The sequence below is a fragment of the Corvus brachyrhynchos genome, unplaced genomic scaffold (assembly GCF_000691975.1).
Source record: "Corvus brachyrhynchos isolate BGI_N302 unplaced genomic scaffold, ASM69197v1 scaffold92, whole genome shotgun sequence".
NCBI lineage: Eukaryota > Metazoa > Chordata > Aves > Passeriformes > Corvidae > Corvus > Corvus brachyrhynchos.
Genome location: NW_008236973.1, coordinates 3865245 through 3883512, shown reverse-complemented (window position 1 = coordinate 3883512; position 18268 = coordinate 3865245). Strand labels below are relative to the sequence as shown.

The window sequence follows — 18268 nt, the reverse complement described above, 5'->3', positions numbered from 1 at the left end:
TAAACTGCAAAGTTCACGACAGACTGAAAGCAACACCTTTGTGTCACAGAAACATCATGAGGAGGCTTAGAGAAAAAAAGATCTTTGAATTTCGTACTTTAGGGATAGCAGCAGCTATAATAATATAACATAATAATATAATAATATTACTCTGCAGTAATAAACATCATCTTAGAAAGAAGACAGTACTTTATCTTATTCATCTAGAAAAGTAAATGGAGGGGGAGTTGTGTCTTCTTATCCTCCTATATTATGTTCCCTGTCTTAGTCCCTTTTTTTTCTCATCCTGTGTACATGGTTTAGAAAACTTTTGTCTTTCAACTATTTCTAATTGGTCCTAAGAAAAATAGATATGAACTAGCATCTTTCTTCATAGTGTTACTTGCAATTTCACTCTCTTTCATAAAATCAAAAAGAGATCAAGGGATTTTTTTTTTTAAAAAAGTGAATTATTTCAATTCTTGATTATATAATTTCAGAAAAGCTCATGCCTCCATCAGATATCACAGTCAACTGTGATGAAATGAAAAATGATTGCATTATTCAATGGCAACGACCCCAAATAAGTCATTCTAACAAAGGCAAGTGTTTTAAATATGAAATCAACATAAAGTACAAGGTAAGAATGTCCTCACACAATATTAATTCATATGTTTGCATTTAGCAATGCACATGGGTGGAAAGAAAATCAGTCTCTCTTCTATGATGTAGCCTTCCCCATACATAGCATCTTATTCCTTTGTGACTGCACTTTTCAGGTCCATACCAAATCCTGTTATGCCATACTGCCCCATTTTTTTTTTTTTTAAATCCCTGCTCCCTTGAGTAAGATGCTGCTGGAGATACACTGGATGACTGAGACAGTCCCAGAGGAGAAGCATGGTAAATCAAGATTCAAACATATCACAGCTTTGTGACAGCAGTCAGAAAAGGCACTTCTTACACTAAAACCTGTTGGAGTTGTCCTGGGTTGGACTATTTCCAATGGAGACTGGATCTCTGTGGAAGGGCAGAGCTGGGTTTTAAATAGTGAGAACTGCATTCACTTAACAAGTTTCAGTTAATGGAAGTGAATGAAATTTCTCCATAAATGAAACACAAATAGCTTATCGATATATAAGCATCATGCCTGTTGGTCCAGAAGTTGAAGATTTGCAACGATAAATAAATGGAAAATAGATGTGAGAGAAAGCAGAAAGGCCGTGTAATTAAGGACAGGTTAGTGGGGGTATGACCTTGACTTCACAAGTCTTCGGGCAGCAATAGGGAAGGAATGAGGCTGCCGTGTTCCAAGAGTAGATGTAAACCACTGTGGCAGAATTGCATCAAAAGGCCACAGGGTGGCAGATAGAGACTACAAAGGAAAAATCTTACTGAACTACAACCGGATTTGGCCACCCACTTAGTGGCTGATTGAAGGCATTCCCTAGGTTTCTGAAATTTGGAATTTCTTAGTCTGGATTGGGCTTGCTATTTCACGGATGAATTTTTTTGCAAGCCAAACTATCTGCCATGAAACAGCATTACTTCTCTGAATCACTTGGCTGTTTTAACAAAGAAACCTTACTGAAAACTCTGTCTGACATTGGAATAAAAGTCTATTGCAGTAAAACAATACATTTTTAGTAACTTTAATATATGTAATATCCATTTTATAAAGAATACTCAATTCACACCTTGTCTGAATTTTCTAGTTTTTTTTCCTAATCATTAGTGCTTTTCACCTACCTAATTATGTCAAAGTCCAGCATTATTCCAGCAACTGAGCAGTGTAGGCTCCCTTGAGACTTAAAAGATGCAACTATAATCATATCTTTGGAGGATTTAGCCATAAAAAATTCTTCTGCCAAATTCATTTCTTTATCACTGCCAGGTCTAAACTTGCGGGTTTTTACCAATACACTATGAGCAACAAATGCTGTACTGCAGTCAGCCTTTAAACTTTACTTTTCACAATTGAAATTTCTTGCATTGGGAGCAAACAAAAAAAAAATTTAAAAAGGATAAAAACATGAATAACATAATTTCAATCACATTTTTTCATGTTTGAAAAAAATGTTTCTTCTTCAGTAGTGTTTCTTGTTAAAGCTTTATGGATTAGGATATCTGAGAAAACCAAAGGCAAAGACTTAGCAACGAAAACCGAGCTAAAAAGGCACCAAATACCTCTACCTCCCCTATGTTCTTTGTCACTAGGTTCTCCCAATTCAGTGAGCAATAGGCCTGCTTTCTTCTTAACCTCTCCTGTTGTCAATGAACTCATCAAAAACTTTCTTGTAATCACCTCCCTTGCTAGTCTTGACTCCAGCTAAGCTTTGTCTTTCCTGACTCCATTCCTGCATTTGCAGATGATGTTGTTGTATTCCTCCCAAATCCCTTCTTCTACGTTTTGTACAATTCCTTTTTGTCTCTGAGTTCAGACTCAGTCTTCGTGTCCTGTCATGCTAACCTGTCACACTTGCTTGATTTTCTGCACACCAGAATGGACCATTCACGTCTGTCCAGAGAAGGGCAGTGAAGCTGGTGAAGAGTCTGGAACATAGGTTTTATGAGGAGCAGCTGAGGGAGCTGGGGTTGTTTAGCTTGGAGGAAAGGAGGCTCAGGGTAGTCTACATCCACCTGAAGAGACATTGTAGCAGCTGGGAGTCAGTCTCTTCTCCCAACAAACAAACCACAGGACAGCAGGAGATGGCCTCAAAGTTGCACTAGTGGCGATTTAGATGAAATATTAGGGTGGTTAGGCATTTGAGCAAGCTGTTCAGGAAAGTGATGGCATCACCATCCCTTGAAGCACTCCAAAAAACATGTGGCTGTGTGTTCAGTCCAGGTGTCAGGATCAGACTGGCCTCCACCAGTTGCTGTGCCTGCCTGGACTCAAGCAGCATCCGATACACCAGCACGGAGCAATGGTCAGAAGACTTTCATTACCTCAGCATCCCAGCAAAGGTTCCCAAGTAGTTTCCTGAGTGAGGTAAAGGGGCAAGTGAAGAAATCCCAGGCACTGTAGAGCAGCAGCCCTTGGCAGAGGACAATGGGCTTGAGTTTATGAGATACCTCATGAGCACCAAGTGTGATGCCTACATGAATAACCTTGTGAGCTGTCACACAAAAAGCGCATGGCTGATTAGGGTAGAGCACATAATACGGAACAAGTTTTGGGAAAATCCAGCCAAAGGCAACATAAGTAACAATATTTATTGCAATGTAGAATAGTGATCTTAACAAAGCGTAAAGGGTTTCATGATAAGCATAATGTGGGTTATTGCTATGCTTCCATCACCTATCCCCTTGTCATTCTTACACATTTAAACCTGCAATGTGGCACTTGCAGACATGGTTTAATTGTGAACATGGCAGTGCTGGGTTAATGGTTGTACTCAATGATCTTAGAGGTCTTTTCCAAGCTAAACAATTCTATGATTCCATGATTCCTGTGCTCTGAGGAGGTTGTCCTTGTAGATCAACCAGTAGCTTGGCCCTCGGGGGCACTTTCCCTTGAGTACCAAGGCCTGTGACTATGCAGTTTCCTGTAGAGGGTCTCATCTGCTTTTTCTTGATCATGAGATCTGGAACAAGAACCTACTGCATTTACACCTCTGCTGGTCTGTCCTCTGATGCCTTCTCTTACTGGCTCATTATTTATCCCCAGACAGAGCTCTATGCATACAAGGAACTCCTTTACACACAGTAGAAGGACCGGGTTACCAAGCCTGTTTGCAAGGACACAGTCACCCTCCTTGGTTCGATGCATCCCACGCCTGTCCAGTAGCCCCCATTTCTCAAAAAGGATCCCAAGGTCATAGAAGACAAAGCCCTGCCTGTGACAGCAGTTACTCAGCCAGGTGTTGACCTGTTGAATGACTGCAATTCTGCTCAAGGCTTTCCCTCTCACTGGAAGGCCTGAAGAGACACCATCTAGACTTCCTGCCCTTCGCCATCCCCCCAGTGCTCTGTAATCACCCTTGAAATCTTCCAGGTTACCCCTGGGCCTATAAAGAAGAACAAAAAGGGGTTCATTGACCAGATATTTCTCCTAGATTGATCCCTGTGCAAAATTATCTTGATTGCAGATACTAGGTGTCCTGGACAGCAGCTTGCTTTATAAAGTTTTAGAGTGGTTTGGGTTGGAAGTGTCCTCAAAGACTATCTAGTTCCAATCCCCCTGCCATGTCAGGGACACCTTTCACTGGACCAAGTTACTCAGAGCCTCATCCAACCTGGCCTTGAACACTTCCATGGATGGGGCATCCACAGTTTCTCTGGACAGTCTGATCCAGCTCCTCGCCACCAGCACAGTAAAGAATTTCTTCCTAATACCTAATCTAAACCTACCCTCCTTCAGTTTAAGGCCAATCCCCCATGTGCTATTAATACTTACCCTTGTGAAAAGTCCCTCTCCAGCTTTCCTGTAAGACCCTTTAGGTACTGGAAGCTGCTGTAACCTCTCCCCAGAGCATTTTCTTCTCCAGGCTGAACACCCTCATGTTCAGATGCCACAGGCGCATGCATGCAATTATTTGAAAAAATAAGTCTGGATTAATTGAATTTTGTTTTAAAATGGTGTATTGCAAAATAATTACAAAAATATATAACTAGTAGTCTAATGGAGATGATATAGTCTGGAATCAGTTGTGTGTTGTCAGTAAATTATGTGGTAGTTATTCAGAAAAGATGAGCAAATTGTATTGTCTGTCAAAAATGTAGTGGAGGGCAGCCTAAAATACTTGTGAATCCATGCCAGTATCAAATACTTTCATCTAAAAGAAAACAGTATTTACATAGTATTTGCAATTACATACAGTGACACTTATTGTAAAATTAAAACATTAGATGTAAACTAAAAAGTTTATTTCACAGATTTTTTTTAATCATCTTTTTCTCCCCCCTGGTGTGTGTAAGAATAAATTTATCATTTCCATTCAGGTCAGGCTCAGTTGCATTTCAGTTTAATCACCAGTCTGAAATAAAATTTATATCTCAACTGCAATGATAAGGAAAACAAATATCTTTCCATAGCAGAATTAATCGGCATTGTAGATGAATTAGATATTAGATACTAAATGTTAGAGAAATCATTAGTTCTTCTGAACAAACCATAAAGTACATAAGAAAGAGAATGCAGAAAAATGGGACAGTATATAAAAATTAATTGAAACATAAAACAAGCAATGATAAAAATTAAGTTAGTTGCTTTTCTTTTTCTCTCAATTTACAGGATAATCCTAAAGGAAAACCCATATATACTTCTATACAAGTGAGTCTGTTTGTTCTATTAATTAGCAATACATGTTCATTTCATTGTCAACTGTGAAAAGTAAATAGTATGCAAATACCTTTAAATCAGTATGTCCTCAGTGTCCTATGCTTTATGGGATCCTTATTTATAGATTTCATGAATGTGTCAAACTGCTAAATCATCATGGCATATGTAATTTATTATACATTCAAGGGCAGAACTTTATTGTTTTGCTGTAAGTATTTCGAAAACTCTTCCACTTTTCATTATATTGTCCACTCTCCCTCTCAAATATTGGGAACAGAGTTTGAAGTTACACATCACTGACAGCAGAGAAACGATAAAGCATCTCCTAGGAATTTAATTTTATTTATGAAAAACATAGACCACAAAAGTCCTTTTAGGATGGAGGCTGTCATCCAGGTATGCCACACCTCCTTTTAATCAGTGCAGCTTGCACGTCCCACCTCTATGCAAAAGTCTCCAAGAGCAAGAGTATTGCAGTAAATTCTGGTAACACTAATTATTGCAATCTTCTACTTATTTTACAGTTTGGCTGGAAAGTTATGCTTTGTCTGAAAAGTCATAATGCAAAGACTGAGGCAGGTGCACAGACACCTTCCTCAAATCACTCAGTGCTAGCAGTACTGACATGAGATGGTTCAAGACCTTTTTCTACCTCTCTAAGTGCTGTGGGAAATTATCAATGAAACAAATTGTATCATAAGAAATCATAGGTTATACTTTTACAGTGTAAAAGATGAAATGCTTCTAAATGTAAAAAGTTTAGCAAGTGTCAGGTTATTTTTGAGATGCACATTTGGGTAAATATTATATAAATAATAATGATGATTTTTTTTCCTCTGGAACAGCAACCTACTTTAATAAACAATGCTTTCATAGCTTCTTAAAAGTTTCACTGGTAAATGGCACATGTATATTTTCGACACCTAGGCATGGAACAAAGAGAACAATTCAGTTTTCTGTTTTCTTTAGGAAGGGGTAAATAGTCACACATTTCCAAGATCTAACACAAGAAAGAAGTATCTCTTGAAAATGAGAGCAGCTGGCAGTGCCTGCCTTGTGAACCCAGCCTGGGGGGAATGGAGTGCACCTGTTGAGTTTGGTAAGAACAAATCTATGCCCTGGGCTACTCTTCCCCCAGCGATGTCCTGTCCACCTCACACATTGCCATGCACATATGGACACACAGATGTACAAAGGATTGGCAAACTTTTTGGTTCACACCAGGCTACAGAGAAGAGCAGGAAGAGACTTTATAGATTTCTTAACATTTTAACACTGGAAATAACATTAAAAAGTTACACATTTGCAGCTGTAGTGAGCTCCTGCTTACTGCAAGGGGTGTACAAATAGGATCAATGTTATTCCTTCCCATCAGACATTTCTGCTGAAGTGATAAATTACAGAGTTCATTTCATACCAAGCAAAACCTTTCAGACTGACGTTCACCACAGTCAGTCAGCACAGTAGACGTTTGGCACAACATGAAGTTCAAAAAGTTCAAGGCACTGCACCTGGGTTCAGGGCAACCACTGGTATCAGTATGGGCTGGGGGATGAAAGAATTGACAGTAGCTTTGCTGAGAAGGACTTAGGGGTGCTGGTAGATGGCAGGTTGGACATGACCCCACAAGGTGTACTTGCAGCCCAGAAAGCCAAACCTGTCCTGGGCTGCATCAAAAGCAGGGTGGCCAGCAGGGCAAGAGAGGGGATTCTGCCTCTCTACTCAGCTCTGGTGAGACCCCACCTGCAGTGCTGCATCCAGCTCTGGGGTCCTCAGCATGGCAAGAACATGGATTTGTTGGAGTGAGTCCACATGAGGGTCACAAGAAGGATCAGAGGGCTGGAACACCTCTTGAAGTCTAAGAGAGTTTGGGTTGTTCAACCTGGAAAAGAGAAGGCTCCAGAGACACCCTCTTGCAGTCCTCCAGTACTAAAGGGACTACAAGAGACCTGAAGAGAGACTTTGTGCAAGGTCATGTCGTGATTGTTCAAGAGGGAATGGCTTTAAAATTACAGAGTGTAGACTTAGATTAGATTTTAGGAAGAAATTCTCCACCATGAGGGTCATAAGGCACTGGCACAGGTTGTCTAGAGAGACTGTGGATGCTGCATCCCTGAAAGTGTTCAAAGCCAGGTTGGGGCTCAAGCTGGTCTAGTGGAAGCTGTCCCTGCCTATGGCAGAGTGGCTGGAATCAGATGATCTTTAAAGGTCACTTCCAACCCAAGTCATTCTGTGTACTGGAATTCTATGATCTATTCCTCGTATAAAAGCAACAACAACAATAACAACAACTATTATTATTAATAATAACAATAACAATAACAATAATAATAATAAATGTTTCTCCTTCAGGAAATGAAGAAATTATATATTCTTCAGTATGGATTTTACTTGTGGTAGCAGTTGTGACACCCTTAATTGCAATCATTACAGTTTTGTTCTGCAAAAGGTAAACTTAATTTATGCATTTATTTTATTTTCTGTGGGTGTGTGTAACACCTGTAGTGCTTAAACAAATAAGGTGTAGGTGTCTCTGTAGGATACATAAAATAAACCACATGTGAAACAGAAACAGAAAGGATGTTCTATGATATGATGCACTTTGCATAGAAATATACAGTAATTCAGAAAAGATACTGCTCTCTCAACTTGTTAAAATTTTTCCCCCACTTTTCACTGTTTGTAATGACATAGGACAAATACCTTTTTCTTTCAGTGAAGGAATTTTACTACTAGTAAATCTTGAATCAAAAATGAATCTGTTACCATCCAAATTATTAATGTTTTCCTGATATGTGTTCATTCTGTGTTGAGATTATGTATATTTTTCAGTTCACTTCTAAGACTGAAGAGGAAGATAAGAGCTGCTTCAAGGGTGCAATGGTTTTGTCATATTACAGTTATTCGATTTTAATTTTGTATTCAATACCCTTTGATTTCCAGGACTGGCTGTTGGAAGGCAGCATTTCCACAGATCCCAGGACCAAAACCTGCTTTTTTGACACTGGGTGATACAAACCTAGAGGTATGTTCTCTTTCTATTTTTATATCAAATGTGTGAAATACATACAAAGCTCTACTGGATGAATTTTTAAATGATAAGGTACTTATTACAAAGGATCACTCTTCTTTTTGCCATATCCTGAAGAATTACAAAGTAAAATCACCAGGCAAGTTTGTTAAGGGAAGTCAAACGTAGTGCTCTTCCGGAATCACGAGGTTTCTCCCATTCCAGTCTCACAGGTGCACAGGTTGATGGTCCCATTGGTAGACTCAGGCAGCAGGAAGGGCTGTTCACTTTCCCAACACGAGGCACAGACATAAACAATGACACAACAGAGCACAGTGAGGCAGTCGGACACAAAACCAGCACAGCTGCCTCTACCAGCACCACAGCAACACCATCAGCAATCTCATAATTAGAGTCCCAGACATCACAGCCCTCTTGCCACTCTCCAGCTGAGCAGGGCTGAATTTGCCAGTGAGACGAGTACACCTCCTTGCTCTCTTCATTTACAACCACCACAGAGTTCCTCACATCTGATCCTGGCGTCTGAGCCCTGTGTCCCCCCCACCAGGTCCCACCCTCCAAGCTGCCACCTTGAATCCCTCCAGGTGCACACCTCTCCTTCTTACCCACTAGCAAGTCATACACACAGGATAGAAAAAAAGGTGATGCAGAAAACGGTTCAAAACAGGGTTTTGTAAGGAAACAGGACAGACTGTGGTGGTGACACATAGCAAAAACAGGTGAAATACTTTCAGAATTGTGCATAAGTAGATGCTAACCTAACATTATGTATAAGACTGATGGAAGTTTATTTTCCTTTCAGCTGATGGAGAACAAAATTCAGTCAATAACATCTGAAAACGAAGAGATAGTATTAGTTGCTGACATTGTGAGATAACCAAGAAAAATGGAGGGGCCTGAAAGTGCATTTCTTAGACAACTCTATATTCCTGTGGAAAGTCTGGAATAATACATTGGCTTTCTCCACTTTCTTCTTTTTCTTGTATAGAACAGTGATGCAACCAAGAGAGAATGATATCTCACATGCAATCTTTCTAAATGCCATTGTATTTGCTTATAGCTTTGGCTAATTTTAACTGTTTGGGTAAGCTGTCCCTATTGGATATCTTCTGTTTTGTAAATAATATGGAAATATTTCATTCAAGAAGTTTTATTTATATTTTGATCTTAAGGAAAAATGATTGGTTTTCTGTCTCATATTAAAAATATTAATAATTAATTTATTGAGATGAATACAATTTAAAAAATTCTGATGCCTGAATTCCATTGTTCTACTGTCAAAAATGGGTCAATTCATGCTAGAAGTTTCTTTGGAGCTCTTCAAGTACACATGGACAACTAGAAAATTGAGATTGGCTCAGATTTTCACACTTGACATTTGAACATTGATATTTCATTATTAGACTAGTTTTATAATGATACTAGACATTTGATTATTAGACTAGACATTCCCAGGACTATTTTCTTGCACAGAGGCCAATTTACTTGTAAGAGTCCAGACACGCTTTCTTAAACCCCTAAATAAGGTGGACACATGCAAACTACCTTTAGAAATTAGCCCTGGCCTGAGCTAACCTCTGGATTATGTCCAGGAGTTTTCAGCACATTGCTTGTAAATCCTGGCCAAACTAGCGCTGGGAACAGTTGTTCCTGGATGTGTTCCAGTGCTGGGGAGCCTTCCAGAGCTGTACTTTCTCCAGCTTATACAGTAGCTGAACACAAACAGCTCTTGGCACACTTCTGCCTTTGGCACAGCTAATGATTAGCTTTTGGTCAAAGACTCACCTAGGAAGCTTTCTGCAGCAGATCAGAACAACAAAGCAAATATCTTAAAGAGGCTGAATTCATGCTGGACCCACTTGTAAACCATCTTTGTATTTTTCCCAGTATGCAGCAGTGGTCAGAGTGGAAATGCTCACAAAACTTGCTGAAAGAGTGATGGGCTTGTAACAGACTGCACTGGTTTATAACCTTGCACAGTAACTTTCCTCTTGGGCAAAATTGCCAGGGGGAGGCACAGTTTGGATCCAGTCCACCAAAACCTAGCCATGAGCCATGAACAACCATTCAGTGGCTTGCTATAAGGAGGGGAATAGTAAAGTATAATAAAGACAGTATCAAGACACTCAAGAGATGGCATTGGGGTCTTTTTAAATAGAACTTAAACAAGCTCCTAATTTGTTTCCTGCTTTCTCCTGGAAAGGGATAACATACTTAGCTGATTCAGGAAAGGTGTTACAGACAGAACCCTGATTAATTAGTCCAGGTTACAGTTCAAAATCATTGAATCACAGAAAGATTAAGGTTGAAAAAGACCTCCAAGATCATTGAATCCAAACCTTGGCCTTAACATCACCACCTTTTCAACTAAGCCATGCCACTAAGTGCCGCATCCAATCATTTCTTGAACATTTCGAGGGACGGTGAGCCACTCCTCATACGACTTACAAATGGATCAGTTAAAACTAATTCAGCCACTGTTTGGGCAGCCTGAAGGTGCTGGTCAGGTGATACTGTAATACTACCTTCACATCACCTAGAACCTTACCAGACATGCCACCACAACAGCATGCAAATCCCTTCATCAAAATTGATCAGGCACACTGACACATACTTTGAGTCACAATTATGTGTGATATGGAAGGATCTTTACCGTCTATCTAACTTTAGAAAAGTTACTCAAGGTGGCAGTGGTCACTGAGGTGGGTGGTGGTACCCAAGTAGAGCATATTTGATGACTAGACAATTTCAGACCACACTGAACTGTGACTACAGGTGTACTAGATGTGATTCTTTTAGGCTACATAGCATAAGTAAATTAATTCCTTTAGTGAGTAGAAGATTTGAAACATGCATGTCCTGTTCCCAAGGTACTGAAAAAGCTGACAAGGACTGAGCCTAAATTAGTATGTGGTTCTAGAGACAAAATTCTGCAGCTCATCCCTGCCCCACATGTGCTCTGACTAAACTGTTAGTCATGTCACTTACCTAGTTTTTTCACCCAAGGATTTTTAAAATGGAAAAAAATATTAACATGTCTTTCTAGTGGGAATCACTGGCTAAAGGCAAGCAAGACTGAGCAGTGCAGACTGAAAACAAAGACGTCTAAAATTTGAAAAGTCTGTGAAGTAGGTTGCTATTGGTGGATCTGAGCACATACACTAGCAAAAAAACCCCAAACCTACCCTACAATTTTGGTTCAATGATAGCAGGGTAAGAATAAGGGTAGGAATAAAGTTCTTCCTTTAACAGACTAACTACTAAGGATCCTCCCTCACTCCTAAGAAGCCTAGGGAATTCTTCGCTTTCCTGCTATTGTGCCCATGTTGGGAGTGGAAGGTAGGGGCTAACAGAAATTCAGCTTGCTACAAGCATGCAAGAACAGCAGGAAAAAACAAAAAAAAATCCATTACATGCAGATTATGTAACTGCATGTCAGATATCATGTAAACAAATGGGGAAGTGGCTAACACTCAGCATAACCCAGAGCCACTTCTGAAGTTGCTGGAAGTTAAAGCAAACAATACGGATTACACGCTCATATTTATGTAACTGCAAAGATTTTTGTGAATGTGACATTATCTTATTCAGTAAATGCTTGGGATATTTTCTTTTAATTTATGCAGTCAGACAGTTTTGCACCTAATTTATGATGCTGCAGCCTAAGATGAACCAAACAAAAACAACCCACAGCTGGGCAGTGAGAAAGTTCAGAAATTTGGGTCTGGTATTTTCCTTGGCATTTCTTTGCCTGCAAATATGCAAGACAGAAATTTCTTGGCTGTTTGTATATACATGCTAAGGATTTATCTTCCTCAAAGGAGAACCTGGGCTTGTGCAGGGGCCATAACCAACATAATACAGGCAGTCACATTAAACATGGACTAGTCACACAACACTGCTTTTATTTCCAGTACATATTATTTATGAAAATCTGTTTATTTATAGAGGCGGTATTTCTATGAGCATATTCATATACTGTGATTCCACTGAGTATTCATGTATTTTTTGGGTAATGTGTTTGCATATTGTGACTAATAATGCTTAGTTCATCTGACATAACAGGAAGGAAGAGTCAGTTGCATGATCACTTCATGTGAAGTTGTTAACATCTGCCAATCAGGAAATTTAAGGAAGCTCAAAAGCAGTAAGGGAAATGATAAACTGAGCAGCTTTCTAACTTGCAGCATTTGTTACTTAATACTGTCATGCAGTAAAAAAATAAAGCTAACTGGCAGAGCAAAACACTTACTGATTTCTGCATGTGATTACCAACTACACATTGCTGCTTGCAGACCGAAATCAAACAAGGTAAATGAGGAGAGTTTTTTCAAGAGGAGGTATGTCTCTCTATGTTGTGTGTTGATTTTCTTGTGCCACAGAAGATTTTTTACAAGACGCAAATGTTTGCCAAGGATTAAGTTAGGTACAGTCATACTTGAACATGTACAAATTCTGGATCAGCTTCCTTTGTGTTTGAGGAATTCCAGAGAAAATTTTGAGGATTCTTTAGCCTAATTGATTAAAAGTAGAAATGTGTGTATACAAAATTTCTAAAGATTTCTGCAAGATCCAGGAAAGACTATGAAATGTCTATGATATCTGTTGCACTGTTTGATATTTTTTTTGACATCTATTTTTCAATAACTGAAAGAAATGCTATTCTCTTTACACTTTCTATAAATTACTTTAACCAGAAAAATGTGGATTTCTACTTATTGGGGGGGGGGGAAAAAAGTGAATCACAAAATCATGGGATGGTTGAGGCTGGAAGGTAATTCTAGAAATTGTCCTATCCCAACCCTTGCTCAGAGCAGGGTCAGCTACGGCAGGTTGCTCAGGGCTTTGTCCAGTCTCTGCTGGTGCCAGGGATTGTTCCTCCCCACATGCAGGACCCAGCACCTTCCTTTGCTGAATTTAAAGAGATTCTTGTCACCCCATTTCTCCAAATTCTCCAAGTCCCTCTGAGCAAAACAGTTGTATATCACCCACTCCTCCCAGTTTTGTATCATCTACAGAAATCAGAATACTGAACTAAAAACTGAAATAGTTGTATTTAGGCAGTGATTTGATAGTAATATTTCATTGCTTGGTATGCATTGTAAGGTTTCTATTCCTATTTCAATGCTTCCAGGAAGGCTTAGCAAGTTTATTATATTCTCCTTAGCTCTGTAATGTATAATTATCAGTTTGTGCTCACATTACACTGCAAGTAAAATACAAAGTTTCGTTTCTGGAAGTGTGTCATGGGCAGGAGTAATTTTCCCAGAGACACTCAAGCAAATAAGTCACTGGTCTCAGGGGACATTTTCTGGTACCAACCCACACTTACAGCCTAAGAGCAAAGACAGTAGATTGAGAGGGTAAGAATTGATAGTGCTTAAGTCAGTATTTTGTACATGATTTCTGTAAAAACTACTATAGACTACCTGATTACTTTACTTCTGACACATTGATAAGGTGGATAGATTGGGTTTATAACAAACTGTCCTGGAGAGAGCTAGGGAGTGAGCTAAGAGCTGAGGAGTGTGGAAACCAGGTGCTTGAGTTCCCCTCCTGGGGCCCTCCCCTCTGTAGCAGGGTAGACACACATCTGTGAGGCTGGCCAGGGGAGAAAGAAGAAAGAAGCAAAGCAGAAAAAATCATCCAGTTTGGCCATTTTCATCCTAATAGACTCCATTTTACCTCCTATTTTGATGAAATACGAGGAAATACTGCTTACAGTAGAATATGTACGGTTCTTCTGGTCTGATCCTCCAAATAACACAATCATTTTGAAATAAGTGTTCCTTCTGGCACCTTCAATACTGAGGTGTCTTCAGACCAGAGAGAGCTTTACCACACCTGTCTGCAGAAGACCAGTCTGGGAGAGGGTGGAGGTATTGGAGGCAGAAAATTCCTAATAATACGGTGCTAGAGCTACTTGCTTGGCCACTGTGCAGAAGGTCTGGATTGCTCACCTAAATGGCTTAGGGCTCACCACAGCTCCTACATCTCTTATCCTGCCTGCAGGCAGATAAAGAAACAGAGGACCTGGCAATGTGTTGGGGCATTCAGCTGGAATGGTCATTTCTTATGAGGAAAGCGAATGCTTACAGCTCTTTCCACTGCAGGTCCAGTGAAATGTCCAGAGTGTGCCAGCAAACACTTCCCTAAGCAGACAGGGCTGCAGACGATTTTTATGGCTGTGTCCCAGATGGGTGTTTCCATGAGAAAGTGTGAAAAGTTCTTGCAATATGGGGCTGCAGTCATGTGTAGGAAACCTGAGGGAGATTTTGAAAGCACAGGAGTAATCAGAAAAGAGAGAGGGAGATGACAAGAAGAATGAAACAAAGGAAATAAAGGAAAGGTGAGCAGACAGTTGCCAGAGAATGGGAAAACAAATGCCTAGAAAAGGAACATAAGATGAGGAAAGGGAGGGGAAAATGTTGAGTGAACAGAACTGAACAGAAGGGCCAAAATGGAGAAAAATATGATTAAGAGGTTGACTAGAAGGGCAACAGGTCTCGAGGTTCTCACGTGCATTACTGGGGAGGTTCTTGAGAGCATGGGAAAGTGGAAATAACTTTTTGAAACTAACTAATTGAGACCAGTATCTCACAGAGGATTTCATGGTCAGTCCTCCATACTGTTTGTACTTGAGATTCTTCAGCATCACTCCCCAGAAGCCCTGGCCACATCCTTACTGCAGTATGATGATATACAAATATGGATGCTGCAAGAGATAAGCAGGTTACAGTGAAGAGTCTGTTTCTATTGCAACCCCAGCTTGGTATCCTGGCCCGGCTTGAATCCTGGCGACCACGATCTATGTCATATCAAGCCAATTTCCAGGAAATGTGAAATGCCTTCTGGAAATATTCAAGACTACAGGATGACTTGCTTGGAACATCAGGATGGGTTTTTGCTTTCACCACAAGTGGAATCAGTTTGAAAACAGACCACAAAAATTAATATAGACAGGCAGACTAGTAACAAAATATTACTATGTTTCTCTTTTTCCTGAATTTGTAAGACTTTAATTTGGTTTAGAATTATCCTTAGTACTGCCTTTAATCAAGAAAATTGCTACTATGAAGTTGCAGTACTAGGCAATGCTAAAACAAACAAAAATTTAACCAGAGTTGTTTCTTCATGTAGGAAAAAAAAAAATGCTGGGAATAGGGAAATCTCTTCCAGGATTTTAACCTCCTCTGAGAAAAGGAGAACAGTACATAAGATGAGAAATGTTTGACAAGAGCTGATGCCAGTGTTTGACTAGCTTTCCTCAGACCTCCATACCACATGAATGAGTGTGGAGTTGCCCTTTGCAGGTACTCACACTTCCTTAGTAAATTAAATTGCCTACAGCGATCTGTAACATCTGACTCTTGGTTTCTGATGCTGCAGCAAACATAAATTTGAAGTAGACTATTCTGGCTGGATGCAAACCTCAAAGAACAGTGGGAGTTACGTAGTTTGAAAAGTGGAGAACCACTTGTGATAGCAAACAGGAAAAAATACTGTGGTGCCCTGACCTTGGCAGGCCACCCGCTGCTCTCTCACTCCCCCTCTTCTTTATTCTCTACTTCCCATCAGCAGAAAATATCCACCCACTCCCTGTGGGGGGCCTCAGTACACACAGCAGTTGCTTTGGAAGTCAAAAGCCTGGATGATGAATGCCTCCTCCCTCCCCAATCCTTCGTTCTCCCACGTTTTATTGCTGAGCATGATGCCATGTGATATGGAATATCCCTATTGGCTGGGGTCAGCTGTCCTGGCCATGCTCCCTCCCAGCCTTAGGCTCACCCCCATCCTACTGGCCTCTGCAGAGCTGGTGGGATGGGGTTGGAGAGACACCCCTGATGCTGTGCCAGCACTGCTCAGCAACAGCCAAAACACTGGTGTGTTACCAGCACCATTCTAGCTACTAGTACAAAGTACAGCATTGAGATGTTCACAGGATCAGAACGCAAGAAAACCTGACTTTCTGATGGTATAGTTAGGAAAGATATGTGGGAAAAGAGTAATCCTAAGTCATGGTGTCTGCCCTGGATATAGTGAGTGTATTTATCATCATGAAAGTCTGTGGCCTCTTTATCTCAAACTACTTTGTTACAGGCAGTATCATGGCTATTCAGCTCTTTCAAAGAAGAGGTGCCTGACAGACATCCTGAAGCACACCCTCTGCTTGGCTTTTCTAAGGAATATTTTTTAAAAATTAAGGTTTTCATAACCAAAATACACATTATCATGATTTTCCTTTCCTTTTTTTTTTTGTTTTCCCTTTTTCTTTTTCTTTCTGAACGTTTCATTATCTCTTTCCAGATAAGGAAATATGTTTGTTACTCTTGGACTCATTTGCATGATTTGGTGGTATATGATGCTATTTCATCCCTTGCATGCTGACATCCAGTGTATGGAGTGTAAGTATGTTTTTGCAGATATAATCTGAGAAACAAAGTTTAACTCTTCGTTTATCAGAGATATTTGCAATGAAACTGGCTATTGCCATCTTAAGCCTAACAAATACTATCCTCTGCATTCAACAAAAGCAATATCATATCCTTTTTGAACTTATGCTGCAACACTTTCAGCAGACACATGGGAATCACCTATTACAAATGTGAATGTGGACTGGAGAAGAATGGAACTGTCCTGGGAGAGCAGCAGGCATTTCTCTAAGTACAAATGTACCATCATGAACATGAATATGGAAGATAGAGAGGAAGAGGTAAACTTGCTATTCACTGGGATAAATAATCATACCTTTTATCAATTTCACTTACTTTGAAAAAAATGAATGTTGCAGATAACATCTGACATGTGGCCATTTGCACTCTACAGCTTGATCTCTCAGGGGCAGTGGAAAGCCATCAGCAATGCCAGGGTGCATTTACTGCTAAAGGAGCATCCTAGGCATACTAAAGAACTGAAATTCTGGCACCAAAGCAGAAAGGAAGAGATAGTCTCACAGCCCCTTTTTTTCAGTAGCTACATCCCTACTCATGATTCACCACAGGTGCAGTTCAGTTAAGTGAGACTTCTAGAGACTTTGAAGAGACAGAGCAAGAGACCCCTCGAAAAAAAAGAAATCCACAAACTGCCATGGATTTTTGTTATCTGAAGTTCTTCACTTGTTTCCCAGTAAACGGGATCATGCCTGTAGCACAGGTTATGTTATAAACCCACATTATCCAAAGAAAAAAATAGGACGCTTGACAGAGATAGAGATGACTTATTTAGCCTAGCAAAGCAGGTGCCTTAGAAATAGATATTCAAAAATAAATCACATCTTTATTGAAGATTATTAATATAACACCATAGACACCTTTTTAACACCTGGGAAGGTCAGATGAGGACTTTTATTTTGCTTAATCCTTTGATTTAATTTCTTTGTGGCTCCCCTATGTATTAGCCATCTTCTGTTATGCCACTGGGGTACTATTACACTCCTGAAATTGTTGCACACTAGCGTAGCATCCAACTCCTGAGCTGCAAAGCTTTTTGTGCAGTTGTGCTTTTGATCCCTCAGTTCCATTCTGTATCAGCCTCGAGTGCTAAAGGAGAGAGCTAGCTCTTGAGCAAAAACCATACTTATACATGGAATTACATTCCTGAGTGTTGGGGTTTCAGTTTAGTCTTAGTTTTTTTTCTGTTAAAGGAATTTTCTCCCATATGCATGTTGCTAGGGGACAAATAGCTGTACTTAAGAAAGACAAAAAGGGGGTGGGGCGGGCCTGGCTACTCCTTTGTCTACACCTGGGTGTGGGGTCAGTTCGCTCTGAGCGTCCGGAGAGAGAAGCTGCAGAGAAAGGAGCTGCTGCTGCTTTCTTTTGGCCGTTCTTTCTTCCTGCTGGAAACAACGCCGGGACCCCAAAAGCCGCTTTCCCTGCCCTGCTGGAGACCGGGCTGTGGCTGCCCTGCCCTGCTGCTGCTTCGAGCTTTCGCTACGCTGTAGCCCTGCTCGCCCTGCCTGCCTGGGCCTCCGTCGG

At 40.3% G+C, this 18268-nt stretch overlaps 2 protein-coding genes across 6 annotated transcripts in view; both read left to right on the top strand.

Annotated features, from left to right (window-relative positions):
• LOC103611794 (interleukin-5 receptor subunit alpha) overlaps window positions 1-12635 on the top strand; it is a 27968-nt gene extending 15333 nt beyond the window's left edge. Inside the window, exons 9-14 of the mRNA XM_017728556.1 lie at window positions 480-619; window positions 5216-5254; window positions 6233-6362; window positions 7616-7712; window positions 8207-8288; window positions 9097-12635. Coding sequence (XP_017584045.1) covers window positions 480-619; window positions 5216-5254; window positions 6233-6362; window positions 7616-7712; window positions 8207-8288; window positions 9097-9171 — 563 coding nt within the window. The 3' untranslated portion in view covers window positions 9172-12635. The remainder of the gene's footprint in view (window positions 1-479; window positions 620-5215; window positions 5255-6232; window positions 6363-7615; window positions 7713-8206; window positions 8289-9096) is intronic.
• LOC103611769 (granulocyte-macrophage colony-stimulating factor receptor subunit alpha) overlaps window positions 12521-18268 on the top strand; it is a 16279-nt gene continuing 10531 nt past the window's right edge. For 3 of the 5 annotated variants that reach the window (XM_017728555.1, XM_017728554.1, XM_008629333.2), the window contains exons 1-3: window positions 12549-12634; window positions 16602-16699; window positions 16871-17007. In XM_017728555.1, coding sequence (XP_017584044.1) covers window positions 16612-16699; window positions 16871-17007 — 225 coding nt within the window. In that variant the 5' untranslated portion in view covers window positions 12549-12634; window positions 16602-16611. Of the gene's footprint in view, window positions 12635-16601; window positions 16700-16870; window positions 17008-18268 lie in introns of all 5 variants that reach the window. The other 2 variants (XM_017728552.1, XM_017728553.1) reach the window with 2 other exon arrangements.